Source organism: Streptopelia decaocto, assembly GCF_964273445.1.
Source record: "Streptopelia decaocto genome assembly, chromosome: 2".
Taxonomy (NCBI): Eukaryota; Metazoa; Chordata; class Aves; order Columbiformes; family Columbidae; genus Streptopelia; species Streptopelia decaocto.
This window is the reverse complement of record NC_138655.1, coordinates 48,108,322-48,127,866: the sequence shown is the minus strand read 5'-3', so window position 1 is coordinate 48,127,866 and position 19,545 is coordinate 48,108,322. Positions and strand designations below refer to the sequence as shown.

At 45.5% G+C, this 19,545-nt stretch overlaps 1 protein-coding gene and 1 long non-coding RNA gene across 5 annotated transcripts in view; one reads left to right on the top strand and one right to left on the bottom strand.

The window, feature by feature from the left end:
- Positions 1-19,545, bottom strand: part of KCTD1 (potassium channel tetramerization domain containing 1) — a 105,176-nt gene that overhangs the window by 68,148 nt on the left and 17,483 nt on the right. Inside the window, exon 1 of one of the 4 annotated variants that reach the window (XM_082046981.1) lies at positions 3,355-3,503. The exons of 1 other annotated variant lie outside the window; for it this stretch is intronic. In XM_082046981.1, the coding sequence (XP_081903107.1) occupies positions 3,355-3,420 (66 nt within the window). In that variant the 5' untranslated portion in view covers positions 3,421-3,503. Of the gene's footprint in view, positions 1-835; positions 2,595-2,908; positions 3,238-3,354; positions 3,504-19,545 lie in introns of those variants that run through there. 2 more of the 4 variants (XM_082046983.1, XM_082046980.1) reach the window with 2 other exon arrangements.
- LOC309437072 lies at positions 2,025-6,370 on the top strand. The gene is made up of 3 exons (XR_014183485.1): positions 2,025-2,137; positions 5,120-5,174; positions 6,210-6,370. It is a non-coding gene; the product is annotated as an uncharacterized lncRNA (long non-coding RNA).

Here is a 19,545-nt window from a genome sequence, read left to right as displayed (position 1 = left end):
TCAACGAAACACATCTAATGAACTTGGGCTCGTTCCACAATTAAGCTGCACCTAAAGCCGTTTAGTTGTGCTCTTACTGTATATTTTGCCACTATGGTAACTAACACAACTAAAGCCAATTTGCCTCATAAAAAAAAAAAACAACAACAAAAACAAAACAACAAAAAAAAAGGAAAAAAAATAAGAGGATCACTGCCAGGAAACAGAGCTATTTTAAATAAACAAATACAAGATGAATGCAATTGCCATATTAACCCTCTTGTTAACTTCTGAAGTTTGAAATTACACTCTCATTACTAGTGTGTAATTGAGTATTCTCCCGGCTGTTTCCTGCATTTGAGGTTATTCAAATAGTTCATTAGCACATCAAGAACACCACACACACACACTAATGATACCTGATGCCCTTATCTACTATTCTGGCCCAACTTTTCATAACTTGCATCTCCCGCAAAAAGAAAAAGGGGGGAAGGAAAGAAAAAGGAGGGAAAGAGGGAGCCCGCGGGGCTGAGCCATCAGTGCTGCTGCCAAGTGGGGAGCATGGCAGCACCCGGGCACCTCTCGAGTCCAACCCACAAGCACACAGCAAGTGGCCACCAGACCAGTGCTGGGGGTTGATGAAATCGGGGGCGAGGAAGTTGCGTAACTCGCATCCAGGATCATTGGGTGCCTGAACAGGGAGAGTCACTCCAGAAGCCACCCTGGGGCTGGCAGTGTGCATCAGTGCCCACCCTTGGGGGAAACAATGAAAAAAAGGAGAGGTGCAGTGGGGGCTATGTGGGACAGGGTGCAGGGTTGCCACCTTTTTTTTTTTTTTTTTTCTTTTTCCGGTTACCTGTGTGGGGGAAACAATAGCAGGTGAAACTACTGTGGGTGAGGTGGTGCTTCTGTGCCCATTGGCTTCGGGGAGGAGGTGAGGCAGGGGGTCGTGTTTCACTGAGACCACCACCAGGGCGGGTGAGGCGGCATCCAGGGGCTCAGCGGGGCGGCGGCAGAGTCTTTTGGGGGAGGCGGAAGGCCCACAGGCATCGCCGCCGGCCGCACCCCCCGACGGGAACACTGCCTCGTAGAGCGCCCGCTTGGCCGGGGCCACTGCAGCTGCTTCTGCCTTCACTGGCACAGCATCATTGTCTTTGGGCAGCACGTAGGGGTTGGCAGCAGGCGGCCGGGGCCGTGGCCCACCATTGAGAGCGGCAGGGGTGTAGCAGCCCCCGCCAGCAGGGTGGTGGAGGAGGTGGTGGTGGTGGGGAGGTGGGTGGTGGTGTGGTGGCTGCGGCCCCCCCAGTTTGGTGCCAATGCCAGCGATGCTGTTGAGGGTGGCAATGGAGACAGCGCCAATGCAGTGGTTGGTGTAGGTCTTGGAGAGCTTGGCCGCCTTGGAGAGCATCTGCATGCGGGTGCCAAGGAGGTTCTTGCCAATGGCCTTGTTCTCATACCAGGTGATGTCACCCTCGCTGCAGTGGTCCCGTGGGCGCTGGAAGAAGGCTTTGCAGAGGGGGTTGCGCTTGGAGAGGTACTTGACGAAGCTGGCATAGGGGCAGAACTCTGTGCCAGTCTCATACATGCGGGGCAGGTTCTCCTCATCACTGGTCTCTGCCCGCTTCTTGCTCCAGGAGGATGAGCGTGACTTGTGGTAGGGCCCCAACGCCTTGAAGTAGACGAACTTGCGTCCATCCTCGTCCACGGCCAGCCCAAAGGAGTCCTCCTCCAGCTCCCGCTGGTTCTCCCTGCCGCGGGTGCAGAAGTACATGCAGGTCTCGAACCAGACCTTGTTGAGGAGCCCAAAGGGGCTCTGGGTGCTGAAGACGCTGCAGGTGTAGAGCTTGCGGAGGTCAGCACGGGTGATGGCCTGCTTCTGCACCACCGGCCCAGCACCCTGCTCCTCCAGCTTGCGGATGACAGCGGCCAGGGTGAGGTTGGCGGCGCGGAGCTCAGGGTCCTTGGTGAGGTCGAGGGTGCGGCAGTAGGGTGGCTCGTTGAGGTAGCGGTTGAGGGAGCTGCGGATGCTGATGAGGGAGGACTTCGAGTAGAGCTGCCCGCTCTTGGAGCGCGCCTCGGCGTAGAAGGAGCGCAGGACCCGGCAGAGCGCCCCCTTGTCCATCGTCTCGAAGTCGGGGCTCTGCGCCTTCTCGCTCAGGTACTCGCGGAAGATGCGCACGGCGTAGCGGGTGGCCAGCCGCGTGTTCTCGCTCAGCCGCGCCCGCTCCGGCCGCTGCAGCAGCAGGGCCGCCTCCAGCTCTGCGTCCTCCGCCGCCCCCCCGGGGCCACCGCCGCTCCCCGGGGCAGTCGCCGCGGCGCCCCCCGGGGCAGCCCCGACGCCGCTGCTGCCGCCGCCACCCGGCGTACGGCCCGGGGCGGGCGGCAGCGGCTCCGTCTCCTCCTCGCCGTCCCACTCCAGACCCATCTCCTCTTCCTCCTCCTCCTCCTCCTCGTCCAGCAGCAGCCCCCCATCGGCTCCGTCCTCCTCCTCGTCCCCCGTTATCTGCACCTCCTGGATCTCATCCTCCTCCTCGCCCTCCTCCTCCTCGCCGGCGCTGCAGTAGCGGTGCGGGCGGGGGGCCACGCCGCGGCCGCGGGCGGGCGGCCGGTCCCTCGCATTGTTCCCGCCGCCGCCTCCGCCTCCCCCTCCGCCGCCGCTCCACTCTCCGCCGCCGCCGCTGCCAGGCATTCTCGCCATATTGCCGTCTCCCTGCCAGTCCTCGGGCAGGGCGCATGCGCTATATTGGACCGCAGCGCTGGAGCGCTTTTGTGTTTTAATGACCTTCAGCTACCGGGAGGCAAAGCCGGGCTCTTAAAGGGGCCGCGCTCCCAGTGGTGGCGGCAGGGAAGGGGCGGGAGGGGTTGGTATGGATGGGGAGGAGGCTGAGCCGCACTAACGGGGTACCGCGGGGAAGGCAGCGCTACTTACCGCGCCCGTCGCTCACCTCGGGTCCGTCCCGTCGGGCAAGGGAGACGGGCGCCGGGGGTGGGGGGAACGCGGCATGCCCGGGTCCGGCGGTTCCCCCTACACTCCTGGAACCCGTCCCGCCTCCCCATCCCCGAAAATAACCCACTCCGTCTGTGGAGCAGCTTTTTTCGGTAGCAAAGGACCGCCACTAAGCAGCAGGGACCGAGGTCGGCGCGCCTCGCACCTCCTCAACAATCGCACGGCCTCATTTCATAGTAACTCAAAAACAAACACAGAAAAAAAAAAAAAGAAAAACCACACACACACAACCCAAAACGGAAAAAAAAAATCCACCCCAAAAAACTCGGGCTGTGCTTGCGCGGCAGAACGGTTCTGCCGTCGACGGGATGCTGGCGGGGCGCGGACCGACCCGAACCCCGCGGCATCACCCGCCGCCAGCCTCGCACCTTTAGCCGGGCTCCTGGATTTCGGTCGAGGGGCTCGGGAGGAGATGGACGCTCAGGGCTTTGCATCCGTGCGGCTCGGAGTCCGCCCGGGAAAAGCCGGCTGGTCGCCGCGGCGCTCGCTTAGCTTGCGGGAGCCCGGGTGAGGTTGGTTGCAGAGAGGGAGAAATAAGGACTCGGAGGCTGACAGGCGCCCCGGGCAGCCCTCTAGCGCGCTGGGGCTGCAGACTTCAGGGCAGCTCTCGCCCCTCCACCCCCACCCCGTGCCATCTAGGAAGCCCGGATCATTCCTCAGGTGCCCCTTTCAGCGACGGGGCAAAAACCGAGGGGACGCCCGCAACACACACCACTGAGCACAGGGGTGCCGAACGGCGGACCCAACGAGGCCGCTTTTGCGGGGACTTTCACAGAGGGGAGTCCCCGGGCACCCCAGCGCGGGCGGGGAGCGGAGCCTCTGCCCTGCCCTCCACCACCTCGGCGTCCCCCTGCCCGTGTCAGCCGGCGGGGAGCTGCTGTCCCTCTCTTCCCCGGGGACGCCGCAGCCAGCCGCCTCGCTGCACACTCCTTACCCTTCCTTTCCGGGAAGGGTCCTTTGCCGGGCTAGGCTTAGGCAGACGGGCACAAGCCCTCGGCCGTGGGAGGCCGTCCCACCCGGGACGGGACGCCCGTGCCTCACCCGCTCCCCGCTGGTTCTACCTACACAACCCTGCCCATACCGCCTAACCGGGCAATTTCTTCTATTTGGTACCTTGAAATAAATATTCATTACGACTACTGGCTATACCTGAAATGATAGCCTGAATTGCAGAGCTGCTGGTCTGAGTTACCACATTTGCTGCTTACTCATCCGTAGGTAATTGCCCAGCGCCCGGTCCCAGCGGTGGTGGTTACCTGGCGGGGAGGGGGGGGGATCGGTGCCAGGCAGCGCCGAGCCGAAGGGCGGAGGCTGGCGGATATGGATGGGGCGTACGGGGCAACCCCAGCCCTCGCTGTCCGGGCAAACGTGGGATCCGATGAAGGGATGCGCAAATTGTTAAACAAATTAGACCAATTCAAAAGAAATAAGCACTCCAGGAAGAGAGCCTGCCACTCCCAGAAAATAATTGAAAAGAAAGCCAGCACTGTTATATTGATGTAAACCCGGAGTAATTACACGGAGGTCAAAGCTGTTGCATGCACTAAGGAAGTTGTGCTCACTCTGTAGTTTGAGAGTGGATTATGTTCCCTCTTAGGTCAATAGCATATATATATATATGCTAGAGAATTTTTTCCTGTGCACATAAAGAGGATATAAATAATTTTTTTCCCCCGTCATATGCTGTTTGCAACCTAATCCTAAACCAAAGTCTCCAAGACCTTTCAATGAGATTGACCAGATGCTGAAACAGACAGCTAAAAGCAGCAAGACCTTGTGGTTAAAATCAAAATGCCCCAGACAAGCACATTTTTGGAGCTGTAGCAATCCCCCCGAAAGACAAAGAACTGCAAGACTTGCAGCATACACCTTTTCTACATATTTTGTTTTGAATCCTGTATTGTTCCCACAAATGCTAAAAATGACAGGATTGGCATTGACCTTCAAACTCGATTCTGTCTTAAGATCATAGAAGAGATGAAGCCGCTTTTTAAGAGCAGCTTTTCAGAGCCACTTGAGTGCAAAAGGTAATTGAACATTTGGGTTTTTTTTTTTTACGTTTTAAAAAGATGAACACCAGGTTGACAGCTTCTGTACTTGGATGTTCATTTAATCACCATTTCTTGATTACAGGAGGTGAACTATGTTGACAGACTTGGAGATGAATATAGAGCCCAGTATACCAATAGTAAGTATAAAGGACACAAAGAACTCGTGGTGAGGTTGGAGGGTAAAAATATATATGGAGCATCCATATTACACACATCAATTGGAAACACACCAGCAGCCAGGGAGAATTCAGAGAGTATCAAGTGAGGGCTTTAGAGTGCTGCAGGCACCCATAATTGGAAAGACACCTGCATAAGGTATATAGCTGTCTAACCTATATGTGTGTGTATGTGTATATATACATATATGTTAATCACATATATATTTTAACTTACCTATCTGCCTGCCTTCCTAAAGATAAGATTTAGCCTAGTCAGTTGTATTCCAGAAGTTTAAATCCTATTGTTCAAGCTCTCAAATTAGACAAGGTAATCGAACTACATTCCAAAACTGCCCGAGTTGCACAAGGTTGTCTAATGCAAGTTGGCATAATAACATTAAACTTGCTTCCACTCCACCCTTCATGTCACTACTCAGATTTTTATCCTGCCGAGAGCTCCACACAGGCATAGACAGCGTTTACCTCCAGGACTCAAGATTTGAGACTGATTCTCACATAGGTCCGGTCCACACTTGGAAAATACATTTCATTACTGCTGTCAGTAAAGAAGGTGTATGACCCACAGAACACTAAAAACGCACCTGTCCCACTAGGATTGCAACCCTAGACTGGATTATCCTTCCTTATGTATACTTGGAGATCAGTCCAAATGCCACAGAATTAACATGCCTGGTTAAAAACCAAACCCAAAAAACCTTTTCCATGAGTCAGTTGGTTTACAATCAAGGTAATGCTTGTAACCTTGTTACCAAACAGTTTCAGGGCTTTCCTCAGGTCTGTTTTAAGCTACTCTTCACCCTGGCCCCTGATCTCACTCCTGGCAAGCAGAGAGCTTGCTAGAGCCATGCTCTTTGGCAATCCAACTATTGTGCTAAAGCTCTTCACAGCCTTATTCTCCTTCAGACTATCACAGGCTGCTTCTTCTGTAGCCTCCGTAAGGGATTATTTCACTTACAGCCACCTAAGTTTTCCTCATTCAATGTTTCTTGGCAGGTGTTTCATCATGAAGCCTCACTAGGAACTGAACCAGAATATCTCCCCAAAGCCAAGAAGCAAAGAAAATCCATTGGATTAATTTGATCCTTGAGATCTAGAAAATATTTGAAAAAAAACACTGCTTAAACAACCTTGTTGGTTAACCCTATGGCTGACTGCATAGCGTCTTTTTAAGAAAACAGCTTTTTCTCCATGTACACTTTGACTGTTATTTAAATGCAATAAACATGCTCCTAAAATGTGTTAATATGTTTTATAAACACAAGACATTTTCGCTGTAGAGGCAGGCTACATGGAAATTGGTTTCAGAAATCCATATTGACACTACAGAACTGGAAGGCAAATGACACTTGGGACTCTTGGAAAATTCACTTAGGGAAAAAATATGTCCCAGAAATCCTCCTCCCACTCAGAAACATGCAGTTTTCTAGCATTTCAGAATGGTCACTTATAAACGCTAATTCTATTTTTATTTTATTCTTTTATTTGTATGTATGATATTTCTATTTTTTTCATTACTCTTGGTACTAGGGAGAGCTGATGCTGACATAACGTGCTATAATAGATTTTACTTCTCTTTTATGTTAAATTTTTCTTTTTGAGATTAGGGTCTCCAGTCTGCATGGCAATGAAATGGCTTTATATAACTCAACAAAGGTGACATTGATTTAGGAAAGTAATGGTGTATCCATCAGCACCAAGTAGCAGCCGTTCTTAATGAATTTTAAAATACAAAAGCTATTTCACCTCTTAGATTGTCATATTATGAAATGTTAGTGGTAGTTGTGCACATCAAAGCACCAGCTACTACTGACACACTGTGGAACGTGAAGGCGGCATCAAACCAGCCCCGTCACGAAGTTCCACGGAGCCAATTGAAAGCGTATTTCTGAAGCACGCTCGTATTTTTTTTCCCACAGGTATTTGCCATTATTCACTTGACTTATTTTTGTTTCTTTTATAAAAGCAATATTTTTGTTGCTGAGACCACGATTTGTTTCCCAATTGCTCCTCTTTCCAAACAGGAGAAAACTTGAGTCATCATCTTTGTAAGAAAGCACACGTTTAGTGCTTGGCAAATTAAAAGTCAAGACTTTGTGAATCATCATTATTTTCAGTGTCAAGCAGCTGGAGCGTTTTTGCTTCCAAAAATATAGAAGAGCTACGTTGTCAGACAGCTTGGAGAGAGGCAGGTAATAAATTGCATTGCACTGCATCAAGGTTTTAAAGTTCTTTTAAAATGTGCTGGAGGTAAATTGCCAGGAGATGTATTAATGTTTTATTTCACCGTGTTTCGGTTTATGTTTGTCTTTGCTTCTGTGGTGATGAGGGCACTTGAAACAAATTGGCTGGTCTGTGAGGCACAGCAGTAGCTGGCGATAGTTGCTCTGGCAGTTGTCTGCTCATTTCTATGAACTGCTGACACCAAGCAACCCGGCACGTTACTGGAAGAACGTTTATCCTCCATGGAAAGAAAGAGGTCTTTCCATCCAGTTTGAGAATTTAAGTTAGTTTTTAGTCCTTCTCAACTGGATCATAAAATCTGTGCAGAGGTGAGACAAATTTAGAAGGACTCAATAAAGGAACCTCAAAAGAGAGGTTGCCTGTGAGACCACAAAGCCTTGTTTATAGGTCTTGTAGGTCTGTGTAAGTACAAGTTTTCACTTTACACAGTGCTTCCAGTACTATATAATAGAGTATAAATTAATGCTGTATTGGATATGGGGTTCCATTCATCATCTTCCAATAAAAATTTATTTTGAACTAAAAGTTCAGGCTGGACGTCACACTGGCCTGAATGAAGTCTAGAAATGGAGGGAGGGATGACTGGTTATATGAAAACAGGGTCTGGCTGAGAAGGCTTCTTAAACATTCCTTTAAGAAAAAAGGAAGGGAAAAAAAGAGCCCTTACAATATAAGAAACAAAAAATGTAATGTAATAAGACTCTGAAGAAATGCACTTTCCACCCTGTTTCTGTACCATATGGATTCTATCTTGGTTACTTTTTCTATCCCCATTGCAAGATCCAAAGTTTCTGCACTGCCACAAGGTGTGCTGAGGGCTGTGATTCCCGTGCAGGGCCAGAGGTAGGGCTTCAAACCCCCAAAAAACTTACGCCAGGCTTTTCTCAGAGCTGGGAGTCCTCAAGGGACAAGGCAACAGCTGGCCTTCGGCACAGCCTGGAAAAGGGAATCTTCCTCTGACCGTCGGATGGTGGCTTTATTGCCTCTTTATACCATGAATTCACTGTCAATATACTTTTGTTTTGACTTAGTGACTGAAATAAACTGATTATTCCCCTTTTCTACCAGTATTATGTCTGTGTCATAGTGAATTTGGAAATTCCTTTTCAGGTATTTATGTAGCAAGAATCCCAGCACCAATGGCCTGTCTACTTGGATTTTCGTTTCTCAATTGAGTTATCTCAGCTGGGTTGACACAAACCCAGTTCAAGCAACTTTAAAACTGGGTGAGTTCAATCAAAGCCCACTGAGAGTATAACCATAATGTTAAATGGTGTCAGAACCCCACTCAGGCTGCCACCCACACCCACCGTTCTGTTGCTGAAACAGTAACTTACAATTAAAACCAGCTGTTTAATTTTTGTATGCCCCCTTTCATATGCCCTCATTTTATTTGATACAATGCTGGCAAATTTTACACCTAATTTCTTTTAGACTATTATCTGGTCACAATATTTTCTGGCCCTAATAATAGAATGCCACATTCCCTTCTTAATGGGTGAAATGCTAAAGCATCTCTAGTTATCCTGTGAGATCTAAACACACAGGAACTTTCTAAATAAGGTCTGCATCACAGATTACACTAACTGGTAAATCAGCATTTGAATAGAGGGGAACAAATTCAAAGATCATATGGAAGAAGAATACAGGGATAAAAAAAGTATAGCATGTTCATCTCCAGCCCCTGTCATGTCCTTTATCAGACTACGATTTGATTCATATAAAGAAAAAAAGTTGTAGATCATGTGGCAGAATATTAATAGATAAAGAACATTTGCATGCTTATTTTGATTTGACTAGTCCTCCATGCAAAAGCCCTTTCACAAACTAAAAGTCACTAATGTATGCCACTTCAGGTGAAAACTAGGAGAAAATCTTTAGAATATTGTCAGGACTTTCATTTGAGGCTTAATGTCAGAGGCCATCAAGTAAAAGGGACCCGAAGGTGCAGAGTAAAATAGAGTTATGTATTTTAAGTTGGAAAAGTGAAAAAAATGAATTGATTCAGAGATAAAATAAAGTTTACAAAGTTTGGTGAAAAAGACTGGATGCATTTGATGTACCTCTCTTGTTTTTTTAGTATCAGGTAATAGTAAAACAGATGAAAAATACCTTCTAACAGCTGATGAGAATCAATATTTTCTTAGAGTTTGGCACTCAAAAAAAATTACTTCTGCAACTGTTGAGAATGTTTAAGTGCAACATTTTTTGTCCATCCCTGAGTTGTACCTTGCTTTGAATAGCCTTGCCTTTTTATATCCTTGAAAGATTAAGCTGTGCCTGATTCAGAGTTTCCTTATTTGAGGATCATGGCTAAAATTTAGTTTCTCTTCAAAGAACTGAAGATGTCATCAAATAAATAAAAACAATTTTAAAAACCCTCAGACCCAACACTTTACACATTAATGGGCTGAATTACTTAATTACAAACAGGTAGTTATTTGCTAATAAAGACCCTGTTTAGCATTGTTAAAATAAGCAAGAAAAAAAAAGTAAGCTTTTCTTTTGCCTTGGACAAAACAAGGTCACATTTGCAATTTGCAGTGCACGATGTCTCCATTAGCAGTCTTGGCAAAGGTTTATCTATTTCCTCCAAGTTATGAGTGTGTCACTTGTCCTGTTACAGACCTGTCCCTGCAGTTTACTCTGCTGTTTACCTGTGTATTGTCAGACTTGTTCTTGCTGATTGGTGTCAAAGGAAAAAAAGCAGTTTTTAAAATCAAAGCTTTGTTGTGGAAGGATATAAAGCATAAAATCCAGACCCATTGCTTTCATTCTGGCTTTAGCGATCATAGAAACCTGCTGTAGGGCAGGACTAATCTGCCAGAAAATTATTATTGAGCCCTGGAACTCAGATATATGTGCAGACTTGAAAATGTTGTTCTTTGTGCCAAGTCCAGGTCCTACAAGAACCTCACATGGTATCATCCACCTGGCTCAGAAATACACTGCGTTCTACCATAAAAAGGAGGAAGTTTGTTAATTCCCAGGCAGCTGTGAACAATTTAATCTCTTTCCAAACAGCCCGGCATCCTATTCCAATTGCAAAGTTTCTTGGGGGATGGATAGTTTGAAGAGCTGGTGAGAGATAATATGGCCTTTATTTTAAGGTAATTCCTGTGGATTTGGCCTTGACAGTAACATCTTGACAACAGGGTTGCCCAATCTCACAGCCTCATGATACTTAGTGGGTCTGGAGTTTCCTCCTCCATATGATGGAATGAAGGGGTTGAAAATTAGTGTTTGGAAGACAAGTTTGAAACCTTGAGTTCTGCTCTGTAAAATCTTGGCAATGAGATGGAGAACCACAGTTTTGTAATTTTGGGAAGAAGAAATCCCTGTGATTTTTAAGATAGACTTCTTATTCTCAAGACTGGTGGCTGGTGCTCCTGGAATTTCCCAGATAAACTTGCCTATGAGAACTAAGCTGGTAACTTGACTTGGTTTTCTTGATAAGTCTCTTCTAAAGATTTCTTTACCAAAAAAATAACCATCCAAATCCTATGCAAGCCATCTTGGGCAGTATGTTTAGAAGAGTCAAAGAATCATAAGAACTACTTCAAGAAATTAATATCCAGATTTCTTCAAGTTCTAAGAATCAATAACTTTGTTCTGATTATTAGAACGTCTTGGCATTCAAAACCTGTTGTTTAGGTATTTGAGCCAGCTGTGCTTTTAAACGGGCTTGCACCTGATATGGTTTCCATGGGAGCTGCTTGGTGCTCAGCCATTTGCAAACATGGCTGCCTATGTAGATAATTACTTTAGAGCAAGTGAACACACCATTCTTCTGAAAACCTGACCTTTGGTCTATCAGGCATACTGGTAGAACAACGAAGAAAATACGTCCTTTCTGTGCTTTACATATTCTGTACCACATTTTTTTTCCCCTTGAAAACTAGCTTCACTCTAAAGCTGACTTTCAGGATACTTCTACCAAAAACTCCTGCTGTTTCACTGCTGTTTCACATTTCAGTAGTTACAGTTGGATTGTTCTGCACAACTCCAGATACAGCATTTAAGCAGCTTGGTTCTTCTACTTTCACTGGAGTTCCCAAATGTTAAAGCTTTTCTTTTGTTCAGCAAGATAGATTGGGCTTTGCTTACACTGAAATGTTTAGTAATATTCTCTAAGAAATAATTTTATTCCATCAGAAAGTACTGGTGTTTAAGTACTTAGGAATCTCAGTCATATGTGGAGAGGCAGAATTACAGGAGCTTTGTTTGTGAAGCTAAAGGGATCAAAGTATCTGGATTAATTTGTAATGTTTTTGGGATGGGCATCGTATTTGAAAGGAAGCTCTAGATTCAATTTGTTAACCCATCATTTCAAATGAGCTTCTCAGATCCCAAACAGGATCTGAGGGACAGGATTCTGTCTTCTGAATTCCAGTTTGGCCTCTATTGCATGGGCTAATTAGGGCCAGGTAGACACAACCTCACACACTGCTGAATAAACTAGAAAAATCCCGATGTCCCACTGAGGTCAGCAGCACTAATTAGCATCCACTGACAGCAAATCTGCTTGAACTGCCTGCTGTGCTTCCTGGCTTTGGACACATCCAAAATCTTATGAGAAAATGTTTCTGATGCTATACCATGGCAGAAACACATGGTGGGTTGCTCACAGGCTAACCTGTCCTCCTTGGACTTTTATAACCATTTTCACTTACTGAGGTTGCTGAAATAGTGTTGTATGGAGGGTATAATCCCAGAGTCTTTTTGGACAACAAGTTTGCCCCTTGCAGGGTACCTCTCTGCCCCTCTCTTAAGTTCTGTGAGGTCCAAGAAGCCTGGTACCATTTTGGGAAATCATGGTGAGAGTCTGAGCTCCCAGCAGTAGGATCAGTAACACAGAGAAGCTACACAACCACCCCTGTGCTGCTGAAATCTGTTAGGTCTCCATTTCTACACGCTTTCTGGCCACAAACTCTGAGCTTTCATGACAGTTCTCCCTAATGCCACAGACAAATGCCACTATCTCCCTTCCCTGTTCTGCTCAGAAGCCCACCCAAAGGACAGGCTGTGCAATTCTGGTTTTGTGCACAATCTCTGAGGGGCTGGCCCGTCTCTTAGGCTGTTGTTAAAACAACAAATGTACCTAAACCCAATACTTTTTCTGTATTTTTGGATATGCTAGTGGAGTAACACCTGCAAGGTTATAGTATTTTTACTTTTTTATCTGCTGGTCAATAGGAGTATTTTAAAACAAAAAAAAGTAAGAAGAATTTTCACCCTCTGAAAGCTTCAGAAAAGCCAAACAACATCTTTCATCATTGAACATAAGCACTGTGATATTTGTATTAGGCAGGTATCCTCCACAGAGTAGATCAGTAATAATACATTTCTAAATGAAAGGTGGTAAATACTATCTCTAGAGTAGTTTCTCAAAGTCCTATGAATAAATGATTATTTTAATAGGTAGTAGGCAAGCTAGCACTTGCCTGTATGAAAGGTTTAGCCTTCATTTTAACCTCAGAGAGAGAACCATTCTTCTCAATTTATTCTGCTTTGTAGAAAGGACATGAAAAAACAAACAACCTCAAAACCAAAACAAAAGCCAACTACAAAACCAAAACCAAACAACAACAACAACAAAACCACCTAAGCTGAAATGTAAATAAGGAAACAAACAAAACCGGGTAATAAAACTTCTGGCTTGGCTGACACAAGAGTTTTACACAGTGCTTAAAGAGGATCTTTTTCTTCAAGTGTATCTAAAATGTCACTGAGTCAACAGTGCGGTAAGCAGAAATGGGAAGTAATTGTATTGTGTTGGCATAATAGTTTTGAAGACAGCTGGATAATGAAGAGGACACACTTGTCATGTGGAAATTACCCGTTACCACAAAGCACCTATTACCCACTATTTCAAAGCAAAGGACTTCAAGAAGAACCCCAAAAGCAAGAAAAGATAAAACTTTGAATGTAAGACCATTGGTCACACCTCTTGTTTCGCATCCTACCATGAAGAGTATACTTGTGTTCTGGGCTGATGCAGTCTGGGTTGATTCTGTTGAATCTGCCAACGTGGTATGGCTTAGCGAATAGAGTGGGGAAAGGAGAATTGAGGTTCAGCTGTTTGCAGTCATCTGAAAGCTAGTGGCGATCCATACCATGCTGTCTGTGCTTGCTGCAAAATGTATACACCTTGGGGGAAAATGTCAGTAATCTGGGCACAAGAGCTAAAGACTTTCCAGTAGAATAATCTGCATCACACATTTGGTTTAGTTTCCTCATGGAAGAAATAGGAAGCTCCCTTGCTCTGTGTAGTCAACCCGCATTCAACTTACTATTGTATTTTTAAAGGACATTCTCATTAAAGAGGAAGGTTATCAAGAGTGCTCCTGTTCCCTAATAATACATGTGAGACCTCAATGTTCTCCTGTTAATACAGAGCTCAGAGCCATGAAGTTCTTCTGGGCGAGAGCAGGAGCTCTAGAAAATCTCCTATTGTGTTCGCAAAACCAGCCATATCGGGGGACCTCATCTTGGACTCATAAAACCAGTCTGACACATGATGACTTGCAAAGGCATAACTGATAGAAATACAGTTTCACCACGGACATTCCTCTTGAATGAAGAAACACACACACACACAAAAATCCAAAACCCCAGAAGTCCAGACCAAGCAGATGGATATTTCCTCCAATAGCATCCCGTTTTGTTCCTTTTGAACCACCGCCATAGCTGTATCAGAGAAGATCTGATACCAGGATGTCAGGGCTGGGCTGGGCGAACCAAAGAAAATAAGCTGGAACAACAGTGAATGACAGGAAAAGGTGGGGGGCTGGAGCTGGGCTACAAAAGAATATGAAGTGGTTCTGAAATTAATCTCACTCAGGTTGTGCTGTCCTCCAACAATCCCCGCGTGTGCCATAAGTCCATTGGCAATTATCTGAAACCTCACAGTCCTAAAGCCACCCTGTTGTCAAACTGTGTGCAATTCATTCTGTACTTTGCTGAGAGGAGCATTTAATAGAAAAGATGTGGTCTGTCTGTCTGCAGTTTCTTCCCATCAGCAGTCCCAGAAAGAGTAAAGGTGGGAGCATTTCTGTACCATCTGCACCATCTATGATCCTTGGGCACATAAAGGCATATTAATGATCGCTATATCCAGAACAGGTGAATGCTCTTCAGTAGCACAGCTAAATTTGAACTCTGCTCTCCCAGTGGAGGTGCAGTGGTGAGCAGGGTTTAAGGCCATAGCACCTTAGATGCAGAAAAGGGAGTGGACGGATGTGGCAGTGCAAGAAAAAGGGTGCTGTAGAGCCAGGCTTCCTTCATCCCACAGCTGACAAGAGGTTGGGATCTGACTCTTTTCTCCCCCAGAAGTGACTTTCCCTTGGTGAAGGCAGGAGTGGGAGCAAGTCTCATTTTCCTCCAGCACAGGTGATGTAGAATTGGGGCTGGTTTGTTCCTCAAGGCAGTCTGCTGTCCTCAGCACCTTCTGTGTTGCTAGAGCCTCAGGTCAGCTTTGCTCAAAACCTCCAGCAACTTTCTCTCAAGTCAAACTGCTGGTGTCACAAGCATAGCTTAAGTAAATTTGCTGTGCCTGCAGAAGCAAGAGAGGATTTCTCCTGGGACACTGAGAAGGTCTCTAGACAGGGGTGCCAAGTAGTACCTGTCTTGGACAGGTCATGCAAGTGCCATTGTCAGGCAGGGCCATTTCACTCTGACAGTGTCTGAAAGTGAACAAGGAGTCTGGCTTTAAAGTACACCAAGGCTTCTTGCATTGCCTTTCCTGCAACCTTCAAAGGGATATAAAACCTACTAGTTTATCACTGTTCACTCTAATCAGAACCAACTGTGGAGAAATTTCTCGTAGACCTCTTCTCTTGCTTCTCCCCTTTTGATGGCACTCTAAGCAGTCCAGTCTCATGCTGGTAAAATTGGTTGATAAATGTCCTGGGCCTGGTGCTCTTCTTTCTGCTGTTATTCTTCCATGAGAAGCTCCCTGTTTTTTCCCCATCTCCCTTGTGCATCACACCCAGGTAATGGAAATGCTGCACATCAGTCCGAGCTTGGACAATGCTTCCTCTTTTCATCTGTTCTCCTCTGTCTCCAGAACTTTGTTCTTTCTCCCATATTCTCTCCACTACCTGTTCTTCCTTCAGGAATGAGCAGAGGTACGTGCCCAGCTGCCTGAACTGTTTCCTAGATTTCTGTTGGTGGGGACTGGAAAGATGAAAGACAGGGAAAGGTGGGGCAGGAAATACACTGAGCTGATATGCAAAGCTACCCTGAATGTCTCTTCTGTCTCCTCCTTCTGCTTTATCTCTTCTCCTTTGCAATCCCTTGAAAACTGTCAAGAAAAAAAACCTGCATGCTTGTCAGCTTCAATACAGGAGAAAAGCCCCTTCCCCTCTGAACTGCGATTTTATCTCAGGATGGATGACTTCCTACACTTGTCTGGGAGAATCCCTGCTTGCTCTGTTGGTCCTACGGGGACAGACAAAAAGCTGAACAGACAATACTAATATCTATGTGAAAGACAGGATGACCCTCCCCCTCTTTTTCCATGTTCCTCCATTTTTGTATAACCCTGGAGGTTCCAACTTCTCACCTTGGCACACGACACAAAACAACTGTGATGAGCTACTCCAGGTAGCACCAAGCATTTCGCAGTCTGCTAGTACTGACCTCCTGAGACGTCTGCAGGGGAATCTCTGTGCTTTCAGCCACGTGCCCTTGCAGATGTTCTGGTACAGCAGTGGTCAGTCCTTGCCAATCTCAAGTATTTGTGACCACAAGATGTACCCAAACAAAGCGAGAAGAAAGTGAAAAAGCATTGCTTATTTTTTAAACACTGTGTTTGGGAGTATTCGCTTAACTTCTGGTTTTGAGTTTCGATTGCATTTGTTTTCAAGCCCTGTTCTGCCACCTTCTTCTCCCACTGCCCTGTCCATTCACTCTCTATCCCAAACACAAGAGCTAAGGATGATTGTTTCTCTCTTTGAAATCTGAGAATCTCTTCATTCCTGGATATGAGGCACTAGGAAATATACTGGGAGGTCAGGTGAGGAAAGAGGCTTGGCAACCCAAGTAAGAATGCAATAAACCAGTCATTTCCTTTCAAAGCATTGAACTCCACACCCTAGAGTTAGAGGTCCCTATAACAGCCTAGTCAAATAGAAAAGACTCAGAAAAGCAGAGCAGAAAGGTCCTATGTTTCCAAACTGATGCATGGACAAGGTGCCAAATGATTGCATTTCTTTCATTTGCCACAAACTGGGTTAGCTTTGAGCTTGTAGAAGAGAGAATAGCAGGTTTTTAAGTATTGCTTCTGGGCCTGGCATCAACGCTTCTGTTGCCATAATGTGTCAGACATCAGAGGCAATACACACGAAAGGATGCAGGCCAATGCCTAGGCAAATATAAGTGGGAAAGAAGGACTGAAAAATAAGTGCACATGGCAGGGAAGGACTCCATCCCCACAAATGTTTTGAAATTATAACGTCAATTTCCTGCATTTCAGCAAATAAAGTCACTTCAAAACAAAACCAACGAAAAAAACCCTCTAGAACTCTGTGCAAGGTTGATTTGCCAGAGGCAGTTTTTGTTCTGTTAACTGCCATTTGCCACGTACCAAAGCCACAGTCCCCAAATGCTCTTGCACATTTCCCATCAGGCAAGCACACACATGATTAAGAACATTTCAGCAGTCACTCTTAGAACTGTGAAAAGGTAAACCCTTAAATGAAGGGAAATTAGTATTCTCAGCCACAGAAACCACAGCCTCAAACGCTCTTCCCCATTGCCATCTACCAGGGCTCCTGAATGGCTGATGGATGACTGGAAGTAGATAACAGGCTCTGGGGACAAACTATAGGATGGAAAGTGCATTGATGGAAAACATATAAAACTTTGATTTGCACCCTCACTTGGTGGCTCCACTGGGAACCTGGAGCAGTCTAGAGACATGTATTAGGTACTTCACACCTACCTCAGCTGTCACAAAACTCCCTGATTTGTTATCTTCTGGCTCAAACTTCCAGTGTTTTTTCTTCCTCCTGTTTATTTTCAGACCATTCCATCTTCTCTGCCCCTCTTTCAACTTGTATCATCATGACCTGGGGCACTAATATGCATTGCCTGGTGCTATTCTTTACTTTCCCTTCTTCTCTCCAATACTTCACCAAACATAACTGTCACACAAAAAAATACTTACTACAAGAAGTTATAGCAATCTTCTAATCAACTAATACAAAATGATCAACTTCAGAACTCTAAAAGACCTCTCAAATCCCTTCCGTTCTCTGTTACTAGACTTTCTTTACCACTTCAGGACTTGTCTACCCTTGACAGTTTTACTAATGTGACTGATTAATGAAAGAGTTCTCATTTTCTTTTGACCAACAATTGTACTGATAGAGTCTCATCACTGTTATCACAGTTGCATTGCTGTGAAGATGATCTACACAAACCACCTTCATGATGAAAACAGCACCACTCAAGTACTGTGCAGCTACAAGTGGGCATTACTTCTTTGATCTTGGATACATCATGGAGACTGCCTTCTATCTTAGGAATTAGAATGACACACTACAAACTTTTATCTTTCAAAATTGCATGACATAGAAAGCCTCTACTAAAGCACACAGAATTCAATAACCATGTTTAAAAACCTCTGGTACCTCAAATTCCATAGCATTAGAAAGTGGTAGCACAATACAAGCCAAAATCATCATAGAATCATAGAATGGTTTGGGTTGGAAGGGACATTAAAGATCATCTAGATCAAACCCCCCTACCATGGGCAGGGACAGCTTCCACTAGACCATGTTGCTTAAAGCCCCATCCAACCTGACCTGGAAGACTTCCAGGGATGGGGCATCCACAACTTCTCTGGGCAACCTGTTCCAGTGTCTCACCACCCTCAACAGGAACATGGTAATGAGGTCCAATATCCACAAAGAATTTGCATTCACATGCTGTTGTTCTAGTGATTAACATGGATTAACTCCTGTGCCTTATGGACACAATATCAGGGTTTTTCTAAAACACAAGGATACTCAGATACACTGTAGGGCTTTTGAAGTAGACTCTATTCTTTAAGACTTCACAGTGATAAAAAGCAAACACCTTACAGAGTATTTAAAATGTATATAATTCCTGACTTCGCTGCCAAGGACCAGCCATTATTTTACATGTAGTGCCTCGGTATTTCAGGTCATGCCTGCCTTGTGATCCCACGCACATGCTGCAAATAAAGAGAATGGGATAAGGCAGTAGGAACATGACTAAGCTTTGATCTGAGGATGGATCCTGACTCTCTTATGTTGCTGAGAGTTTGTGGGCGCCAAAGAGAATATGGTAAGTTTGCTCAGCAAACTAAGGGTATGATATTCATGCAAGTCACTCAACACTGGAATGTTCCATATAGCCATATCTACAATAAAACCATTTCTCTGTTAGTTGGGTTAAAGCCAGCACGGCTATTCTGCTTCTCCTACTGCCACATTTTCTTTTGCCGTTAATGATCTAATCACATTCTCTTTAAAAAAAAAAAAAAAAATTCTACAGGGCCTTTGCCTCATTCAGTGCCCAGGATGGATTGGACTCATTGAATAGGCATCTGTAGTCTGACAGTTTGTCTGCAGATTTGCCTGGAGCTGAAGATACATCCTTTGATTTAATCCCTGGCTCTGCCACAAAGTTCCTATGTCAAGATACTGGACCAGTCACTTAAACCAAGCCAAAATGGGCACCAAGAGCCTCCTTTTTATGCTATAGGCTCCTCACTCAAATCACTTGAGATCTCATTTGTGAAAGAACTAAGTACGCATTGCATGCAACTGGGGCAGAATGCTACAAAAATGCTAAATATTCTGAAAAAGATAGACACTCAGCAGCTCAAATGTAAAATTAGTAGGCAGTTTTAGCCATGATCTCCCTGGACTTACTTTCCTGTATGCAAAATACTTCTTCCAGAATGGGACAGTGTGACAGTTACGAGCATGTCTTTGGGAAATGTTATTTTTTAGGTTTCAAATCCCCATTAGGAGAAAAAGAAAACCACTCATAGTTCTGAGAGGAGGACATCTCATGCAGCTTCCTGGTGTTCAGGTTGTCCTATGTAGCTGCT